This window comes from Equus asinus, chromosome X, assembly GCF_041296235.1.
Source record: "Equus asinus isolate D_3611 breed Donkey chromosome X, EquAss-T2T_v2, whole genome shotgun sequence".
NCBI classification, from domain to species: domain Eukaryota; kingdom Metazoa; phylum Chordata; class Mammalia; order Perissodactyla; family Equidae; genus Equus; species Equus asinus.
This window is the reverse complement of record NC_091820.1, coordinates 19,095,699-19,115,740: the sequence shown is the minus strand read 5'-3', so window position 1 is coordinate 19,115,740 and position 20,042 is coordinate 19,095,699. Positions and strand designations below refer to the sequence as shown.

Genomic DNA, 20,042 nt, shown 5'->3' with positions numbered 1-20,042 from the left:
GCGCCGGTGGGGGCCGAGAGCGCCTCCCAGGCCTGCTCGCCAGCTCTCGGCTCCCCACCCCTCGCCCTCCCTACCCGCGTGGCAGCCCTCTGCGTTGCAACGACGGCGCATGGAGCCCCCTACCGGCGGGCCCCGCCTCCCTGGGCGGGCCCCGGGCGGCTCCCGCGGCCCGCAGGGGGCGCGCGGCCCGGAGCGGCCCCTGGCTCGTGGCCCCGTACGCTCCGCCCCTTGCCCGCCCCTTTCCCGCCTTCCTCCACCCCCGGCGTGGGTGATCCTGAGGCTCGGCGCGCTTCGGGGCAGAAGCCCGGAGACGCCGTCGTCGACGCCGCCACTGCCGGCGCTTCTGCCGCTGCCCGCGGCCCCCCGGCCCCTTCCCCCGCCCGCGGCCCCGAGTCGGCCCTCCCGCCGAACCCCGCCGGGCGCCGCGAGGCCCCTGGCGTTGGCAAGGCCGGGCCCAGCCCCGACGCCGCGCCGCCTCGCGCCGAGCCCGACTGTCTCGACTCGCGACTCAGCGCTGTCTTCTTTCCCAGGACTGGTTCCGAGGGGGCCGCAGGCGCGCAGACTCGCCCCCCGCTGGCGCGGCCCGGCCCGGCCCGGGAGCGGCCCGTTGTAGACGTTCGAGGAGCCTGCGAGTGCCGTCCGGCGCCCGACCGCCCACCGCCCGGCCCGCCGGCCGCTTCTTCCTGATGCAGACTGCCGTCCACTAGAGCTGGACAGACCCCCGAGGTGCGTAGCCGCCCCTGGCCCTCCGGCCTGCGGGAGCCCGGGCGCCGTCTGCGGCCCCGCGCTCGGCACGGGTTCGGTAGCCCTTTCTGCGCAGCCCGAGTCCAGCATTTGGTAGACGTCGGCACCTAATTTGTCTTTGAGTTTACTTAAATTGTTTGAAATTTAATTTTTTCAAGGAGAGAGAAAAAAAAGGAAGAAGCGTAATTCAGCCATTTTTTGCAGCACACAGCTGCAGGTACCATGATTATTTTCTCTCTAACCCCTTCCTTCCCTTTAAAAATTCTATTTATGCCTGAAATAGAACTGTGCGAAATGCGAGGCTTAAAACGTGGGATCAGAAGGTCTGGGTTCGACTGGGTGACTCTGAGAAAATCGCTTACCGAGCCTCGGTTTCTTATCTATGAAATCGAGTCAGTAATAGCCACATCACAGGGTAGGGAGCACTATATGAGGTCATATATGTAGAAATAATCTATAGCTGTAAAGTGTTGTAAAAATGCAAGGCAATTTTTCAAGTAACCTTTGCCAGAGTGGTTAATGTTGTAGTGGCTAACTGTTGCTGTCTCTTTATTTCTATATTATAAGTATAAGCAATAAGTACCGAATAGCGCAGCGGGGCCGTGAATCGACTAGATATCTAATAGTCACGTTGCTTGGCCTTCTTCCTACGAAATGCTAACTGCTTATTTAAATAACGGTATTCTTTAATTCAAATTTAACGTTACTGTAGTGCTTTGCTTTTCGTTTTTCTAGGCCGCTTCTGCCCTTTTGCTTACTCGGAATATTTATTTAACACCTTACATTTGTTTGGTCTTTTATATTTTCTGAATTGGTATTTGCTTTTGTTAATCTGATTAAATTGTAATTTGGAAAATGCCTTTAAGATATATATCCTAATTTTAATGCCTGTTTTTCATATCTAGGGGACAGGATGCCTGAATATCTCTACTCATTTGAAAATTGCTTTTGAAGAGCTTTTAAATGCATTCAAATTTCTGTAATTCGTACTAGATCCAGAAATGTATAGGAAATGTCAACTTTGTGACACTTAATGTAACATTTCTATCATTTAATTCTCTTTTTTAATCATCACAACACTTAGTAGGTGCTTAGAACCAGTTTTTCAGTGGTAAAGGATGTTAATTTGCACTCTGTTGCTCATTAACTTGGGGGGATGATCGGATAGTAAATATTTGTGGTTTGAAAATTGGACTTATTTGTCAGAATTTATAATATGTATGTGTAACAGATCAGTATGGAATCATTCTTACTTGGCACATCAAAGATGTAGTATAGTTTGGCTTTAAAAAATGGTCCACAAAAAGTGAAAGAGAAGCATTTTTTTGAGTATATTGTTATTTTTAGCTAGCAAATGGTTTTCTGAGTTTTTTTCTTAGATGTTGTATTAAATTTATAATCCAATACCAGTTGTCTTCCACAGTATGCTTTTGTGTTTCGTAAAAAGGCAGAATAACATAAGGCGGGCAAGATTAAATTAGCAAAAGGAAGAGCCTACTTTAATGTGCTAGCTTTTATACATTGGGCTTATTGCTTATCCTGAAGAGAAAATTTTGGCAAATAACAGCTTTCTCAGCGATTTCAAGGTTTGACCTTCCCTCTGCCTTGATTTGGGTTTTCTGGGGCTAAAGCCTTGGGACTAGGGCTGGCTTGGCTTCTTGGGTGTTCAGAAGGGCCCAAAACTTGGTTTAATAATCTGCGCGTAAAACTGGCGTTGTATGATATAAAGGTGAACGGTAAAATTCATGCTAATAATTTACATTTTTAATTTTTCTTAGAATACATTAAACAGCAAATAAAAAAACACCATGACAAGTCGAGAGAGACCTCAGAAGAAAGGAGAAAACTTTATGTTTTAGTACCTCTAACGACACTTTTTTCCTGCTTTTCAGCAAGGGGCCCCGCATTTTTCATTTTGCTCTGGGCCCCCCAAATTAATGTAGCTGGCCTCTCTCATTGTAAATGTTTTGCGAGTGAATAACATTAACTTTGAGGAGAATGAATCTTTCGCCTCTGAGAGGTTGGACTAATTTATTAGCATATATTCCTCTGAATTGGAATGCTGGAGCTCGAGTGGGGTTTTTTATTGAAGAGAAATGAGAGTCATTGGTGAAGCATTGTAGGCTCTGGAGTCCACCACTTATTAAGAGTCATAGCCTCGGGCAAGTTCCCTAACCTCTGTGAGCTTTCAGTTTTCTCGTCTTTAAGTCAGGGATTGTTACAGAACATGGAGGGTCGTGAGGATTAGGTTCATCTATTCATCCAACAAATATTTATTAAGCAGTTGTTATGTGCCAAGTGCTGTTCTTTCTAGGTTCTGGGGATACAACAGTCAATGAATCAAAACAAAACCAGACAAGAAAGAGAAGCAAACAACAGCAAAAGTAAGCTAAATAAGGAAAGTAGCCTATATCTCCATTTAATATACTAGAGAGAAAAATAAAGCCAAAAAGGAGAGCAGGGATTTTCTGGTTGATGGGGTAGGTCAGGAGTTTTTGACTTTAGAGAGGAACGAGGAAGGCCTCACTGAGATGACACTGGAGTAGAGACCTGAAGGGAGCCGGATATGTGGACTCAGAAGGTGATCCGTGCAGAGGCCCTAAGGTGGGCAAGTGGCTGGTTTTCCAGAAACAGCGAAGAGGCCAGTGTATCTGGGGCAGCGTGAAGAAGGGGGAGAGTAATGGGAGATAATTATTATTCCCCTTTTAGGAATCACTGGAGAAGCTCTTATAGTTCATCTATCTATGGGTGTATGTCGTACTGCTGTTGGCCCAAACGTGGAAGGCCTTTTCAGAATTAGAAATTTTAACTTTGGAAATAAACTAACTAGAAAAGGCAAGATATTTTTCTCAGGTTTTCTGATTTTATTATAAGACCTTTAAAGCTCATCTGGCTGAATCATTGAAGCAAATAACAGATAGAAAATTTATTCTTTGTCTCTGAAAAGATCATTAAATTTAGTTAATGATTCTGCATCATTTAAAGATTTGCAGGAAATCTGTATCATAACATCAGGACCTTCCAAAAGATTTAGTTTAGCTGTATAATTCTTGCAGAGCACTAAAATGTTAACAGTACAGTATTGATGATTTCATGTTAGGATATAGGTTAGAAGATTTGGGGTTTTATGCCCCAATAGAGGCTTTTCCTAGAATTCTCACTGGATCCACTCTCTAAAGGCTAGGGAAGCTGTTTTCCATGACATCACTCTTGGACTACTTCTACTTGTAGTGAGGAATAAGCAGAGGAGCATTAAATTGAAATCTTCGGATGAAAAAATAGCATTGAAGCAGGAGTTTTTTTCTTATAAGGTTTCTTGTATTATAAGATGACTAAACGCTAAACATACCTGAAAAGTGAAGTAATTTGGATAATAGGTGCCAACCTGGAGGCTGGAGGCCCCAGAGCCTTCCTAAAAGCTTAGTTAAACAGTCATTTGCAATTTGGTACTGAGTTATAAAAACATTTTGATGGACAAGAAAGAATTTCCAGTATTAAACAAATTAAAGTTAAGTTATGCAGCCTTTCCTCCTGTATTAAACTGAGTTGTTTCTGAATTTGAGTAGTGTATCTGAGGGGAAAATGACGACTAATAGAGCTAATAAAGTTAGTCTGTTTTCAAATTTTTCTTTTCTTTTAGATTGAGAAGTTGGCCGCTTTGAAATTGTTGAATTTAAAATTTTTACTTTATAGGTTACAGAAATTGTGAGACATTTTATGACTCAGAAATTAATTCTATTTTTATCCGTAGTAAGCCTTGCATTTTCTTTTTAGTATGCAAGTATGGCATTTTCTGCATAGGCATTAACTTTGGTAGGCTAACAGTTTGAGGATGAAGGTAGTATGAAATAATTTAAATTTTTCATTGAAGATAAGTATATCAACCTCTGAGAATCTAGCTTTTATGCTGAATAACTTAGGATTTTGTATGAATTTTCAAGCAGCTGTGGGAGGAATGTGAAAGCATTAAATTATTGCTTATGGCGTAAACATGGAGGTTAGTTGATTTTGAAACATCTTCTATTTAATTGCCTAGAATTTTGCCTTCAAATCAGAATGGCAGCCTTCTAACTGAAAAGGAAGCATTTAATTTCTTTGCCTTTAATTTCCTGTCCAATTTTACCCCCACCAGACTTCTTTCTTTACTGGTCACTAGAGAGTTTGAACTGTTAGAAATTTCTGTGATATAAATAGCAGTAATAGTCTTCCAGGGCAGAGGTAGGAAGAGGTTGTTTTGTGTGTGTGTGTGTGTCGTCATTTATCTCTTGTTGTACTGTCAGTGGTACTCAAACCTTTTGGTCTCAGGACCTTGTTATACTGTTAAAAATTATTGAGGTCCCACAGAGCTTTTGTTTATGTAGGTTGTATCTGTTTATGTTTACCATAATAGAAATTAAAACTGGGAAATTTAAAAAATACTTGTATTCATTTTTAAAAACCCATTACATGTTAATCTAAATAATTTTTTTAATAAAAAATAACTGTTTTCTAAAATAATGAAAAACTTAGTGAGAGGAGTGGCATCGTTTTACATTTTTGCAAATCTCTTTACTGTCTAGCTTAATAAAAGACAATGGGCTTCTTATTGGTGTCTGCATTCAGTCTGTTAAGATATCACACATGTAGTCTCTGGAATACACTGAGAGAATGAAAATGAAAAAGACAAATAACTTTTTAAATTAGTATTATGAGAATAGTTTTGACCTGGCGAAGTCGTTTTAGGGAACTAGGACCCCAGTTGTTCCTGGACCACACTTTGAGAATCGCTAATCATTCTTATGCACAGAAATGTGACGCTTTCTTTTTTCTTTAGTCAGTGCCAAGTTTGTGAAATAAGACAAATTCTTCAGTTTTTCTTTCCTAGTAGTATAGGTATGCTTTGTCATTTAGTTTAAGTTGATTCCCCTTTTGAAAAAAATCTACCATTTGAAATTCTGTAAGCCAAGTGTAGAATACATACGTGTACAGGTTTATAAACCATGATTTCCCTTAATCTGACGGTCCTTATTGAGAAGTGAAGATACGAAATTTCTGTACACTGAACATTTTCTATGTCAGTAAATATGTTTCTCAAAGCCCTTTAGCAGATTTTTTCCCCCAGCAGTCATTGACTTATAGAGTTCTGACTTGAGTTTCGTTTAGTTTTACAATGATTAGTTCTTATAGTTATTTTTTTCTTAAATTTGCTATAGTTCTTTATTTGGGGAATTTGTATGCGTAAGATTTTATATATTTTCCTTTTTGTATTCTTCTTACACTTTCCTTTTTCTGGTTATTTTTTTATTTGCTTATATGTGTGTTTTTGTGATGTTTCTGTTTTATTTTACACCTCACATTTTTTTCTTTTCTTCATAGCTTCCAGGGTATGGATTGTGAACAAGTTGGTTTTGTTTCACGTGTTCATTTGTAAGTTTAGTTGTTTGATGCCTTAAACGCTTATGTTATAGATCTGTGCTGTCCAATGCAATGTAATGCAAGCCACGTATGTAATTTTAAATTTTCTCATAGCCAGTTTAATGAAAAAGTGAAAAAAGGGTGAGATTAATTTTAATTAGCCCAATATATCCAAAATATTATTTCAAGATGTTATCAGTATAAAAATTTGTATAATGAGATATTTTACTTTTTTTTTTTTTTGCCCTAAGCCTTCAAAATCTGGTGTTCATTTTACACACAGCACATCTCAATTTAGACTAGCCACATTTCAAGTGCTCAGTAGCCTCATGGCTAGTGGCTTCCATATTGAACAGCACAGACTTAGAAAGTAGCTACTCTAGTTAGGGCACAAAAGCTTAAGGAGCCCAGAAAAGCTAGAAAATTATGCTTGAGTGATGAGAAAAAATGAAAACGCCACTGCAAAATGAAGTCCAGTGTTTTGTCTACCAGTGTGTCTCCTGATCTCTTATAAACTTGCATTGTGATAAACTCTAGGGAGGTTTGGGGTCTGTAGAGGAGAGTTTAAGGGGTGTCAAGTTCCTGTGGTCTTGTGGGTGATATGGAGCATTAGGCAAGACTTGGACGCAGCAGTCCAGCATTGACTGACCTCTGGTGGTGGCCTTGCTCTAGGCTAGACATTTAGTTTATGTTAATTCTTTATTCACCACCCGAACTCAGTAATAAGGTAATGTGATTATTATTCCTAATATATGGATGGAAACTGAGGTCAGGAAGTTAACTAAATTTCTCCAGGTCACACAGGTGGTAAGTACTGGTAAGCGCTCTGATTTCAAAGATTTTCTCTTTCTAACCACACTATTTTGTATTTTTTGCACGTCAGATTCTAGTCTTAACTGTATTTCTAACTACTTGTATGACCTTGAAGAAAAATTTCACCTGTGGACCTTAGTGTCTTCATCTCTCAAGTTAGAGTTGGCCTGGATCCTGACAGACTTTACTGAGAAGGTGGGCTGGGGTTCCAGGTGCTGTTGCTAGGGAGAAGGGTTTCTCCAGAGTTACCTGGACTATTAAAGGGTCAGGTTTATTATGTTGGTTATATACCGTAGCACCAAGTGAAGGGGTACCATAATAAGTGCTAATGTTATGGTGTACTTAAGGGCCATATACTCTTCTAAGTCTTTATATGTATTAATTTATTTGATCCTCACAGCAACCTATGAGATAGGTTCTATTAATATTAATATCCCCTTTTTACAGAAAAGAACTTGAGAGCACAGAGAGGCCTAGGTAGCTCGCCCCAAGGTCACAGAGCTAATAAGAGATAAGACCAGGGTTCAAAGGTAGGCATCTGACTCCACACCTTCCATTTAGAGACTGTATCGTGTTGGTCAGTTAACCACTGAGTATTTTATCATTTCTACTTATATATGTGGTTCCCATAAAAATGTAAAATAACTGCTGCCGCTCTTAGGCAGTTAGTCTTATTGGTAGGTGCACCGAGCTTTTTCATGTGGAAAAGAAGTTACTGCATATGTCCCAGCTATCACAGATAAAGTTTTAGAAGTCAATCTAGATCAGATAAACTTTGCTAAGTCTTGCATTGCTAAGTCTTGAAAGATAGCTATAGCTTATTTACTTTGCATAGCTATATAAGTGCATTACACATGTGTAAAATCATCTAAAACGTAGGAGAATAAATGAGAATTTTATGACTAAAAATTTTTAGAGATCATCATGTTGAGTGCTCTCATTTTACAGATTCAGAGATAAGACCAAGGAAAGTTTGAGTAACTTACTCGAAGTATAGCTATTTCTGTTCTAAAACTGTGTATTAGTTTGGACCTTAGTTATACATGAGAAAAACCCACCTAAAGTAGTAAAAAGGGGGAATTTATTCTAAGAACGTAAGGATTTCTCTCAGAACCCAAGGGCAGGAGTAGAACTGGGCCTGGGAACTGGAAAAATGAAGGCGTTAGGGAGCACTCCCTGTTCTCTCATCTTGGCTTTATTCTTCTCTCTCAGTTAACTGGCTTTCTCTGATCCTCAGCCCACATGGCAGAAGTTGGTGCCCACAGCTGCTCTTTGACATGTTCCAGTTCCAGTCATACACAGTCAGTGCACGTCTCTCTCTTTTTCCCTTTCTTTCTCTCCTCTTTTCTTTTCTAAATTCTTGACAAAACAGTGTTCATCTTGATTCATATTTCCCAGCCCGGTCTGACCATATGTGACTGGGGACAGGATCACAGAGTGGAAGTCTGCCTGCTAGGAATCCCCTTTGGTGGGCTGGGTGCCCAGAGGAGAATGGGTGCTGTCCTTACATCTTTAGGGTCTTTTGACTCACAGCTTACCAATCTTCCTCCTCTCCTTTTTTTTCTTGCTTCTTTGCCCTGTGATGTTTCCACCATAGTAAGTATCTGGAACCTAGATGGCGTTTTTTTGAGAAAGCATAGTATCTCCTTTTAAAAATTTCCTTTAGGTGGAACCTTTTTCAGAAAGGTGAATATTAGCTGTTTGAGACCTTATCAGATAGTGGTAACTGTTGAATAGAGAGAAGAAGTGAAACATGTAGTATTTTAGGCACTGTCAAAATAACAGATTAATGCAACACAAAGCAGTCTACTCTCAAGTATTTGAATGCTGATGTCCAGCCTTCTATTATTAAATCTCCATTAAATGTGACCAGTACATCTTGATGAGTCAGAGTAATAGTTGGTGTCCATAGTGATCCTGAGAAACATAACGAAGTATCAAATTTTTCATCCAGTTTGTCGTGGTTTTTATTCTAATTATTTTGGAAATTGATAATTAGTGTGATGTTGATAGCCCTCCACTAACCAGAATATTTTATTATTCAGACTCCACACTGCGGGAGGTTCCTTTTGTTCATGGTATGCATTTATGTACATATGCCTTAAATCACTTGGAAAATTCTCAGCTCATTAATTTTATCTTTAAAAATAATTCAGGGGGGAAAAAAACCCGATAGCTTGCTTTAATGTTGAAGGTAAAAGTAGTTCTGCCAAGCATTGATTACAGTGTCTAAAATATTTTATATCTATTTTTCAAATTATAGATAGTCCTCTTGTGTTTTACCTTTCCAAAATGAAAGTATATAGCTTTTGGATTAATGGAGTACTAATAAAAAATTTGATATTAATTTCATCTTGTGCATACTTTGCTGTCTTAGGTAAGTGAACATATTATGTGGTATAATCAATAAAACTTAAAGGTAAGTTAGGGACAAATGGGAAGAAGGAGGCACCTAGAATGACTCTTGATAAGATGAGGAATACAAAAGAAAGAACTGATTGAGGGGAGGGTACAATTATGATTCTGTTTAGACATGATGATTTTGAGATCCCTGCGGGGCACCCAGAGAAAGTGTCTAGCAGGTGATTTGCTGTATACAGTACTAGTGTATGGGAAGAGATTCGGACAGAGAGTCAAGGTGTTGGTCCAGATAGGTGTTAGTGGAAATCATGGGTTTAGAAGAGATCATTTAGGGAGACACAGTGTTTAGATGAGAAAAATAAAAGTACAAGAACAGAATCCTGGAGAACACCAATGTTTAAAGGGTAGTTCAAGAAAAATGAGCACAGGAAGGAGATTGAAAAATAAGCAGTCCAAGAATAGGAAGAGAATCAGGAAAATAGTGTCATGAGGCTGAGAGAGAAATAAGCTGAGGGAGTAAGTCATACTGCAGAAGGATCCTGAGAAATAGGGACTGGGATGTACCTGTTGGATTTGGCAATTAGGGACTTTTTGAAGTTTTTTTTTTTTTTTTTTTTGGTGAGGAAGATTGGTCCTGAGCTAACATCTGTTGCCAATCTTCCTCTATTTTTTTTTATTTTGAGGAAGATTAGCCCTGAGCTAACATCTGCCACCAATCCTCCTCTTTTTGCTGAGGAAGACTGGCCCTTAGCTAATATCCGTGCCCATCTTTCTCTATTTTATATGTGGGACGCCAGCCACAGCATGGCTTGCCAAGGTCCACACCCGGGATCTGAACCGATGACCCCTGGGCTGCTGAGGTGGAACATGTGAACTTAACTGCTGCGCCACTGGGCCAGCCCGTAAAGATTTTTTTTAATGAACTTTTTTAAAACAGAAATACACTTTCATTGGAGATTAGAAAACACAGATTGACAAAAAGGAAAAAAAAACTAGAACTGCCTGATACTCTACCATCCCAAGATAACCATTTTTAACATTTTGGTATATCATCCTTTCAGAAGGTTTTTTTTTGAGATGTCCTCAGATTGGGATAACTACTGAATAAATGGGTTAATATGTCAAGAAGTTAAATAAAGGGTGTCATAGATAACATATTGATGAAATGAAGCAGTAATATCCAGTGTAGCTTACTCACAAGAGTCAAGTAGTGCCTTCAGCGTGTCCACGGAAGTTGCCTTTTCACTCTCAGCAACTGAGGGCTTGGCTGAAGCCAGGGTGCAGAGGGGATTCCTGAAAGGCACACACCTCCGTACCTAACATAAGGCCTGGCATGCAGAAATGCTCTTCGTTTTAGTAAATAAAGGAGAAGGCATTGGTACTAGAGTGGTGAGATTGGCAGTGTAGGCCTCCCTGAAGGAGGGAGAGAAGGTGACATCAGTGACTATGGTGCCAGTTGCTTCACTGGAGGGCTTGTGGTCCATCCAAACACCCAACAGGGAAAGGAAAGAGCTTGGGACATTGGGCCTGATAGCAGAAGGCCTGAGCTGGAAAAGGACAGAGGTGAGGAGAAGGTTAAGCCCAAGAGTGGGAAGTTGACAGTTGAGATTTCAGATGTGGACCAGTTCTGGATTGTGGCAAGGTCCAACAGGCTTGGGAATAAGGTGTTAAAATGGAGGAAGCGGGGAGGTTGTTGAGGTGGTCAGAGAACTTGGACAGTTTTTGGATGAGTGATCTTATGTGAACATTGAAGAGGTGGAGAAGATGGCTCTCAGCCAGGTGCCAAAGTCATCAGTGAATGTGGGAGAGCGATTGGTCAGGATGTGTGTATATGGTAAGTGCCAAGGAGCAATAGAAGATGGATTTTTATCTGAGCAAAAGGCCATGTTTTAGAAAAGGAACGGTAGAAAGCTAAGAGAAGGCTTAGAAGATACGTTCGTAAGCTATAGAAGAATATTCTGTTCTAAGAAGAATACAGAAGAGTATTTTTTCTTATTTAAATCAGACTGCAGAGAAAACTTTCTGTGATCAGCATGAGCCTGTAGGGGGTTTGTTTACACTGAAGCAAGGTTCCACAGGACGCATTGGGCAGGGTTGGGAGGGAATTTGGGGATGTGAGGATGGGTCATTGGGGAGGAAACTGGGAGCTGTGTGAGGATGAGAGTTAAGGAGAGGATAGAAGGCCTGGGGGGGTTGCGTGAAAAGGAGAGAATTACTTTGCTTCATAAACAGTCTAATAGACTGAATTCATTTATTCTGCTTTACTTAGATCTAATTATAATTCCACTATCTTGGCTTTATTTCTCTGCTATGCAAAAATGTGGTTTAATTTCCTTTAAAAATTACATATTTTAAACATATAAATAATACGTGATCATTGGTTTTTAAAATAAGGTTAATGAGGTAAGTAAAAAGTAAAAGCTAAACCTCAGAATTTCTTGAAACCCCACTACCCAGGGGCATCATTTGGTATATATTCATCCAGGCTTTTTCTCATCTAAACAGATACATATGTATTTAATTTTTGAAAATATACTGAGTATACTCCAGTTGCCTGCTTTTTTCACATAACAATACCTAATAAATATCCTTTGTCGGAGTAGGTAGATGGCTGCCATCATTTTTAGTTGTTATAGTAATCCATTATACGACTGCACCATATTTATTTAATCATCTATTGTTAGGCATTTGAATACTTTCCAATTTTTTATTATAAATAAGGCTAGGAAGAAAAACCTTGCGTGTACAACTTGGCACATTTATCTGATTATTTCCTTTGAGTAGGTTTCTAGGAGTTTTCAAGGTCAACAGTGTACTTCTTCATTTACTTTTTTGTCTCTCATAATTTAGTGTTTGAGAAATCCTTTTTGTGTTGATAATTTGGTGAACAGTGTAAAATTAAGGGGATAGGCATATATTGTTTGTAAGCTGACAATTTACCATTGTTTGATACATATTTAATAGATTTTTTCCCCAGGTGGGAAGGCCAAAAACGTTAACCTGCAAACTGTTAGGTTGTCTTCTCCCAAAAGGCTTGTACATTTCGGACTTAGGCAGTGGAATTGAGATAATTATAAAAATTGTTTAAGCTCTAAGTTAATAACGTCTTCAGAATGCATGGAAATGATTAACACAGTTTTCTTTGATTACTTCTTTTCCAGGTGATTCATGGCAGGGGACGTGGAAGGATTCTGTTCCTCCATCCATGATACCAGTGTCTCTGCTGGTTTCAGAGCACTGTATGAGGAGGGATTGCTTCTTGATGTCACTCTGGTTATTGAAGATCATCAGTTCCAGGCCCATAAAGCACTCTTGGCCACCCAGAGTGATTACTTCAGAATTATGTTTACTGCAGACATGAGGGAGCGAGATCAGGACAAAATTCATTTAAAAGGTCTAACTGCTACTGGTTTCAGCCACGTCCTTCAGTTTATGTACTATGGAACTATAGAACTGAGTATGAATACTGTTCATGAGATTCTTCAGGCTGCCATGTATGTTCAACTTATAGAAGTGGTGAAGTTCTGCTGCTCTTTTCTATTAGCAAAAATTTGCTTAGAGAACTGTGCAGAAATTATGAGACTCTTAGATGATTTCGGTGTAAACATCGAGGGAGTCAGGGAGAAGTTGGACGCCTTTCTGCTGGACAACTTTGTTCCGCTCATGTCCAGGCCTGACTTCTTGTCTTATCTGAGCTTCGAGAAGCTCATGTCTTATTTGGATAATGATCATCTGAGCAGGTTCCCAGAGATAGAGCTGTACGAGGCTGTGCAGTCTTGGCTGCGGCATGATAGAAGACGCTGGAGACATACCGATACCATCATTCAGAACATCAGGTTTTGTTTGATGACCCCATCCAGTGTTTTTGAGAAGGTTGGTGCATTTGAAAGCAATAGACAGGACTCATCATTTAGTTAAGGCAGTATGTCTTTATAGATCAGATTTCCAGGCTTGGTCAGGAGCAAAAAGAGAATGGATAGTTTATAAGAAGTCTGATTTGTCATAGCTTGTGCATTTAGGTTTTTTAAAACACGTTTTGTGGGTGAAAGATGAACCAGGTAGGTAGTAGAGTAGTTTCATTTTAAAAGTACTTTTAAAGTTGAAGCTTAAGTATTTAACTCAAGATATTACAAGTTTGCTTTAGCTTTTCTTTTCACAAAGTAATTAAATCTGAACTGGGTCAGGCTAGCTCTCTTTAAAAATTAACTTAAGTAATACATGCTGACATTAGAGTTGGGAGGAGTTTTGTAGTTCTGAATGGTATACATTAATACAGTTTCGTAGACCTCTAAAATGTAGTAAGGAAACATGAAATAGCTCTTGAAAACCAAATAGGCCCTAGTGGTGATTTTCTTCCCTACTCTTACCTAGTTCTGTTTTTCCCCCTGTTTTACTGTGAATACTAACTAAACTTAACCATGAAAACATCTGTTTATGTCTAAAACCGTCGTTTGGCACTATAAATCCTCCACGTACATTGATCAAACACCCCTGTGCACATTTTACCATGGAATACTTCTGCTATCTTAAAAATAGTCTTCCTCCAAATCAGCCTTGGCATTTTTGCATGTAAGCATTTTTCATTTTTGTATCAGAGTCTCACTTCTGATCCTTTCTTGCCCAAAGGAGAGAAAGCAGTTTCAGTAATTGCTGAACTTAATTGGTTTCTAATCACATGGTTACCTCTGGGGCTCTGTTTACCTCTTGCATTTTTTCTTCTCTCTGGAAAGCACACTTAAAACTCTGGTCGACACCCTTCATATTAAATAGTTCCTCAGCTTTAGTTACCAGACCTGGTGATAAAAATATAATATTTGCAAAGGAGGGTTGTTTACAACATTTGACAAATAAACAAATTTGCACCTTCGAATAACACTCAGCAGCCTGGCATGTTTTTTTCCCTCTGAAATGCTATAAAATGTCGTTAACTTACACTTTTAATAGAGAACTCAATTTTATGGGATTTTATCTTTATTCTCAGAATGTACTGATATGGCAGAAATAATTGAAACTAAAGAATACATTTCTCAATTATTTTTTTGTTCAGTGATAATCAGGCGCACATCAACTATGTAAATCATTTGTCTCTGATGTTTTGATTTTCTTTCTCACTATTGTTTTTGTTGCTCTCTTTCCCTAGGGAATCCTCTTTTGTCTTTATACATTACATGCAAATGCTTTCCCACTACTAAAACAAACAAAAAGCCTCCAACTTCACTCTAGATAGAAGTACTTGTGAAATAGAAAATAAAATTTCCCCTCTTGTGGGACAATATGGATAACTGATAGCAATAAATGATTGTGAAGTAGTGAGCTGCAAAGCCTTTTATGTTTCAGTCATCAGTTCAAGGTAGTCAATAGTGACAGAGGCTGAAAGTTAATACCATTGGGTCATTTTGTAAATCGTATAAAATGTCAGTTGGACCTTCTGATGGATTCTTTTTGCATATACAGCATAGGAGTGAGTTATTACCCATTGGCCAGGTATTGCGAATCTCATCAGAATAAAAATATTGTTAAAGCTTCCTTCTTGAGTTTATTTCTTAGGAAAGCTTAATAAGGCCCTGGCCACAGAGAAATCTTTCAGTTTTTTGTAGTATAATATAAATCAGTTTTATTTTAGTAGTACGGGTAAGATAAATGGGAGGCAGTCAGTGATTGTTGTTAGTGGTATGAGAGAGTTACTGTTTATCAGAGGGATCTGTGGCTTTCTAAATGTTGAGAAACACCATGTTAGGCAGATTTGAGACCTTATCTCTAGAAATAAAACTTCAGAAACCAAACTAAAATGGAAAATTTGGTTGAGAAATAAGAATTTGGACTATTTTACACCATACTATTTTGAGCTCCTTGAAAATAGGGCCCATCTTTTTTTCCTGTACTCAGCACATTGAAGATCTCCAGCAAGGCCAGTTTAATGTCTATTATATATGCATGGCGCCAGAAAGGGCACAGAAAGAAAGACATGTTACATCTGTGCTGGTCCTTTTTTAGTACAAGAATCTACATGGGGAAAAGTGTAGGCAGTTTTGATTTGTGGTTTTGTCCTATTTGCTGAAATTTAGAAAAATGGAGTATTGATACACCCTTTTTATTTTTAGCTTTAATTTTAAAAAACTATTAGGAGACTTTCTAAACATACAAAAAAGCTGAAAGAATAGTAGAATGATCACCCATAAACATATCTTGTAGGTTAATAGTTATTATCATTTTGTCACATTGGCTTTAGCTAGCTAGACAGGTAGAGGGTCTCTATGCCTTTATGTAAAATTTTTGGGTTTTGCTAAACCATTTTAAAGAAAGTTGTAGACATTAACTTCATCCCTATCTACTTCAGCAAGCATCTCATCTCCCAAGAGTGAGGATATTCTCCTGCATAACCATAATACCATTGTTGAAATTAACAGTCATTCCTTAATATCATGTAATGTCTACTCCATTTTCTGATTTTTTTAGTTGTCCCCAAAATGTCTTTTTTCAGCTGTTTCTTAGGATTGAATCAAGGTTCGTACAGCACATTCTGTTATTATGTCTCTTTTAATCTGGAATTGTCTCTCCTTTTTCCCGTCTATGACGAGGATGTTCAAATAAACACAGTAAACAGAACAAGCACACAAAAAGTTGAAAGAATAGTGTAATGAAGCCCTGTATAGATATCACTTAGATTCAAGAACTGTTAACATTTTACCATATTTGCTTTATATAGATTTTTTTTCCCTTTGCTGAATGTTTCCAAATAAGTTGCAAACATGGTGAACACCTCATCCCTAAATACTGACCATGCCTCTCCTAAAAATAAGGACTTTCTCCTACCCAAGTCCAATGCCATTCCACTTGGGAAAATTAACAGTAAGACCCTAATAGCATCTAATAGCTAGGCCATGTTAAAATTTTCCAAGTTGTCCCCAAAATGCCCTAGAATCCAATCGTGGTTCATGTATTGCTTTTGCTTATCGTATCTGTCTATTCTGTCTTAATCTAAATCAGTCCCTTACCCCCCTTTTTTTTTTGAGAATGATCAGATCACTGATTGTGTGTCCCACATTCTGGATTTATCAGATTATTTCCTCGTGTTGGTGTTAACTTTGTTTCTTTATTCCTTATATGTCCTGTTAACATATCTACTGGTTAGCATCATGTGTTTTCAGGAACAGTTACAAGAAAATATTATTGTATTGCCAGAGAAAGTCTTAGAAAACCACTTAGCAACTCTGATCAAGCTTAGAATTTACCATTCTTTTTTGTATTAGGAGACTTAGTCCAATGCTATGACTAAAATCATCAACTTTATTCACACTATTCTGTTAGGTTTCTTTTAGATTCATAAAATTTCCCTTTTTTTGAAAAAAAATTTAGAGCCCTTTTATTCAATTTATTGGGGTTAAAATCAGTTAAAGTGTCAAAATTAAAAGATTATTCATTCTTAAAAAAAAGTTAGTGTCTATGACTCTAGAACTGCGCTGTTCAATATGGTTGCTGCTTGTGGCTATTGAATACTTGAAATGTGACAAGTCTGAATTGAGATTTCAAAGATGACAAAAAGAGTGTAAATTTCCTCACTAATTTTTATATTGATTACGTGTTGAAAGGATATTTTGGATATATTGGGTTAAATAAAAATATTGTTAAAATCAATTTCACCTTTTTACTTTTTTAAATGTGGCTACTAGAAAGTGTAAAATTACATCTTTGGCTTGCATTTGTGGCTCAAATTATATTTTTGTTGCACAGCGCTGCTCTAGAAGTTCAAGGAGTGAGTTGTTCATTAGAAACTCTCTGAATATGCATACAATAAACAGCTTTTCTCACATATTTAACCCCTCTCCTGGATTCCCAGTCTTTAGAAGTGTTCTGTATGGTTTAGCGTTAAATGAACTTAGCTACCTAACTTCTCTGTGGAGTGGCTGATGAAGATAACCTGAGTATAGCATCTCTTTGCCAGGGTCCTCTCCCTGGCCTCAGGAAAATAAAAAGCAATTGAACAAAGCTTGGTTAAGGAACCCATGGAGATTTCCTTTGGTAGCAATGATCAGATCTGAGTGGTGGCTTCATAGTGAGGGAAGGGGGTGTTCTGCCTCTCTCCAATGAGCAGCCCCCCACTGATTCCAGGGACCTGAGTCATGCCCTCTAGCTGTGCTGAAGTCTTTGGGTTTATTCTTCTGCAGTATCTTTTCCCCTAGTCCTCTACTGAATTTTGTCCCGGCTGAAAACAGACTGTCTTAACCTTTGTGCTGAATACTCTGTGGGACCATCACCAAAGAGACCAAGACTTCCAAATTTCCTCACCCAGTTCTCTACTTACAGGAGAGGCAGTGATGCTACTTATCTCAACGTGTTATAGATGCCAGGCCATGCACTGAGTGCGCTACACATAGGTAGAGTCTACTGGCTATTTCCATTTTATAGATTAGAAAACAGGCTCAGAAAGGTTAGGAATCTTATCCCAGAACAGGTGGCGTTGCCCACACTGGAACCTGGGTCTGCTTGCTTCCAGTCCAAGGGCTTCCTATTACAGCTGCTAGAGTAGGGAGAGGATCCTGAGGTGCAGGAAGCATGCGGTTAACCCAGCTTGGGTCGTTCAGAAGTTGTTACAGAGGTGTGAAAATTCTGACGTGTTTGCATACACGAAACAGCCTAAGAAATTTAATGGCACTGCAAAAAGTATAAGATGTGGGAAAACTAAGATATGAAGGCACAGTTCTGGAGTTTTCACTATATAATCAAAGAAAGCTGAAAATGAATTTAAGGATCTTGTCCTTTTGACATAGTTGTTTAAGAGTTCTTATAATTCATTTTATCTGTAGTGGATTCCCAGTTTTAAAACTAGACTTTAATATCAGTATTTATGCAAATGTCTGTGGTGTGTATCTTTACTAGCTCTAATGGTCTTTGCATCTGTTAACAGAGACAAAGCCTGACGTTTGTCATTCTGAATTTCAGTGATGTGAAGGTTTAAGTAGTTTAAACTTTGCTCTCTTTGGTCTTTTGGTTTTTAAAAAACAGTTACTGCTTTATTGAAAACATTTTATGAAGTAAATGTATATTTGGCAAAATGCATATTATACTTGACTTTTTTGTACGGAAAAGATCTTTTTAGCAAAATTGTTAAATTATTCATTAAAATACCCATATGTTGATTCTTTAGTACAGTGACATTTTAATATTTTTGAACCCAGGGCATCTTCAGTATCATAAATATGCATAAGGTAAGATTCAGCATACCAATGATCCTTAACTTAGAAATTGTATTAATCATAAAATCTTTCAGTTTTTCAAAAGGAAAGAAAATCTATTTTAAATCCTGTAAAGATAAAACACATTTGTTCAGCTTGCTTTTAGGATTTTACAGTTGATTTTTCATTGGCTATTTATTAAGGAAGCAGATTATATAGATGTATTCTGCTTTATTCCAAATATTTTGTTTTATACACTAGCTCATGATATTTAGACTCCCTAATGTGCTTTTTTTCCCCAATCTGTTAAATGTAATTCACCATATCCCCCCAAAACTAGATTTATATAATTGTTAAAGAGCAAAGCTAATGTAACCAGAAAAGAATGTTAGTTCTCTTTCACTGAGAATATATTTGGATTTAAATCATATCTGCATTTTATAAAAGTTTATTATAAGAATACAACTTTGAGATAGTTTTGATAGTCTGCTGAAAAAAGATAACTTCATTACTAGTGAAAATTAATCCTAGGATCAGAGTAAAAATTAATGCTTCAGAAAAGCTTTTCTAACACTTTTTTTTTAAATGTCTTTTATTTAAGGAGCAGAATTTATGGCTTCAAAAGCTGCATTTTAAACTGGGGATAAGGTGTCTTGGACTCACCTTGAAAGGGATAGAATTCAAGGATTACAAATGAAGTCATCCAAGGTATACTTGGATACCTGGCTGAGAACATATTAGCGCTCAGAACTGGCCTTCACAAAACACTGAATATCTTCCAAGTATTTTCTCTGTTAGCATAGTTGGTTTACATAGCATTAACCATGGACTGTGACACATAAGCAAATTTATTCTTCTTAATATAATGTCATGCTTGGGTGATGTGGTACTCTGGTTACTTGAGGTACAACCCACTTGGTAACGAAATTTCCTGGGCAAGGACGCATCTCCGTAGAGCGTAGGTGCTGTAAACCCTCCAAAGTTCCTTCGCTTGGGCGCTGTGACGTGTTTTGACTAATCTAGCACTTGACTAATGCAAAATTTCTGTCCAGCAACCAAACCATTAACTGTAGTGTTACCACAGTTTAGCCAGAAAGTTTATTTGTAATGACTTCAGCTACAGCCAGACATATCTAGAGGAAAAAACAGAAATTTCCCTCTAATCCTCACAGTTTTAGAAGTACATGAGAAACATAAGCAGTGTTGTATTTGACAATAAAAATATTTTTTTAAAGACAGCAACCAGGATTTCAAATGTGAAATTTGATTAGAATTTCTAATAAGCTTGAGTTGGTTTTGAAAAAGTTTAAAATCCCCTTTATGTATTGAACAGTGCTTATGCAGCTATGAACTTGAAATTGCTTAAATTAACAATCAGCTCACTTGCCCCTTGGAGTGAAGCACAGAGACTAGCAGGTTCTCCCTTGGAAACTAGGTCAATGGGTTAAGCGTGCTTTCTTACTTAATGTCTTTTTCTGCATTAGTCTCCTTTTTGCTGACCCCGCCTCCCCAGCCCGGTGGACTTGGATGATTGTAATTAACACATGCGCAGTTCTT

At 38.4% G+C, this 20,042-nt stretch overlaps 1 protein-coding gene across 2 annotated transcripts in view; it reads left to right on the top strand.

Moving 5' to 3' along the window:
- Window positions 1-293: 293 nt before the first annotated feature.
- KLHL15 (kelch like family member 15) overlaps window positions 294-20,042 on the top strand; it is a 33,762-nt gene continuing 14,013 nt past the window's right edge. The window contains exons 1-3 of one of the 2 annotated variants that reach the window (XM_014867870.3): window positions 294-726; window positions 903-961; window positions 12,474-13,185. In XM_014867870.3, coding sequence (XP_014723356.1) covers window positions 12,481-13,185 — 705 coding nt within the window. In that variant the 5' untranslated portion in view covers window positions 294-726; window positions 903-961; window positions 12,474-12,480. The remainder of the gene's footprint in view (window positions 727-902; window positions 962-12,473; window positions 13,186-20,042) is intronic. The other variant, XM_044763258.2, reaches the window with a different exon arrangement.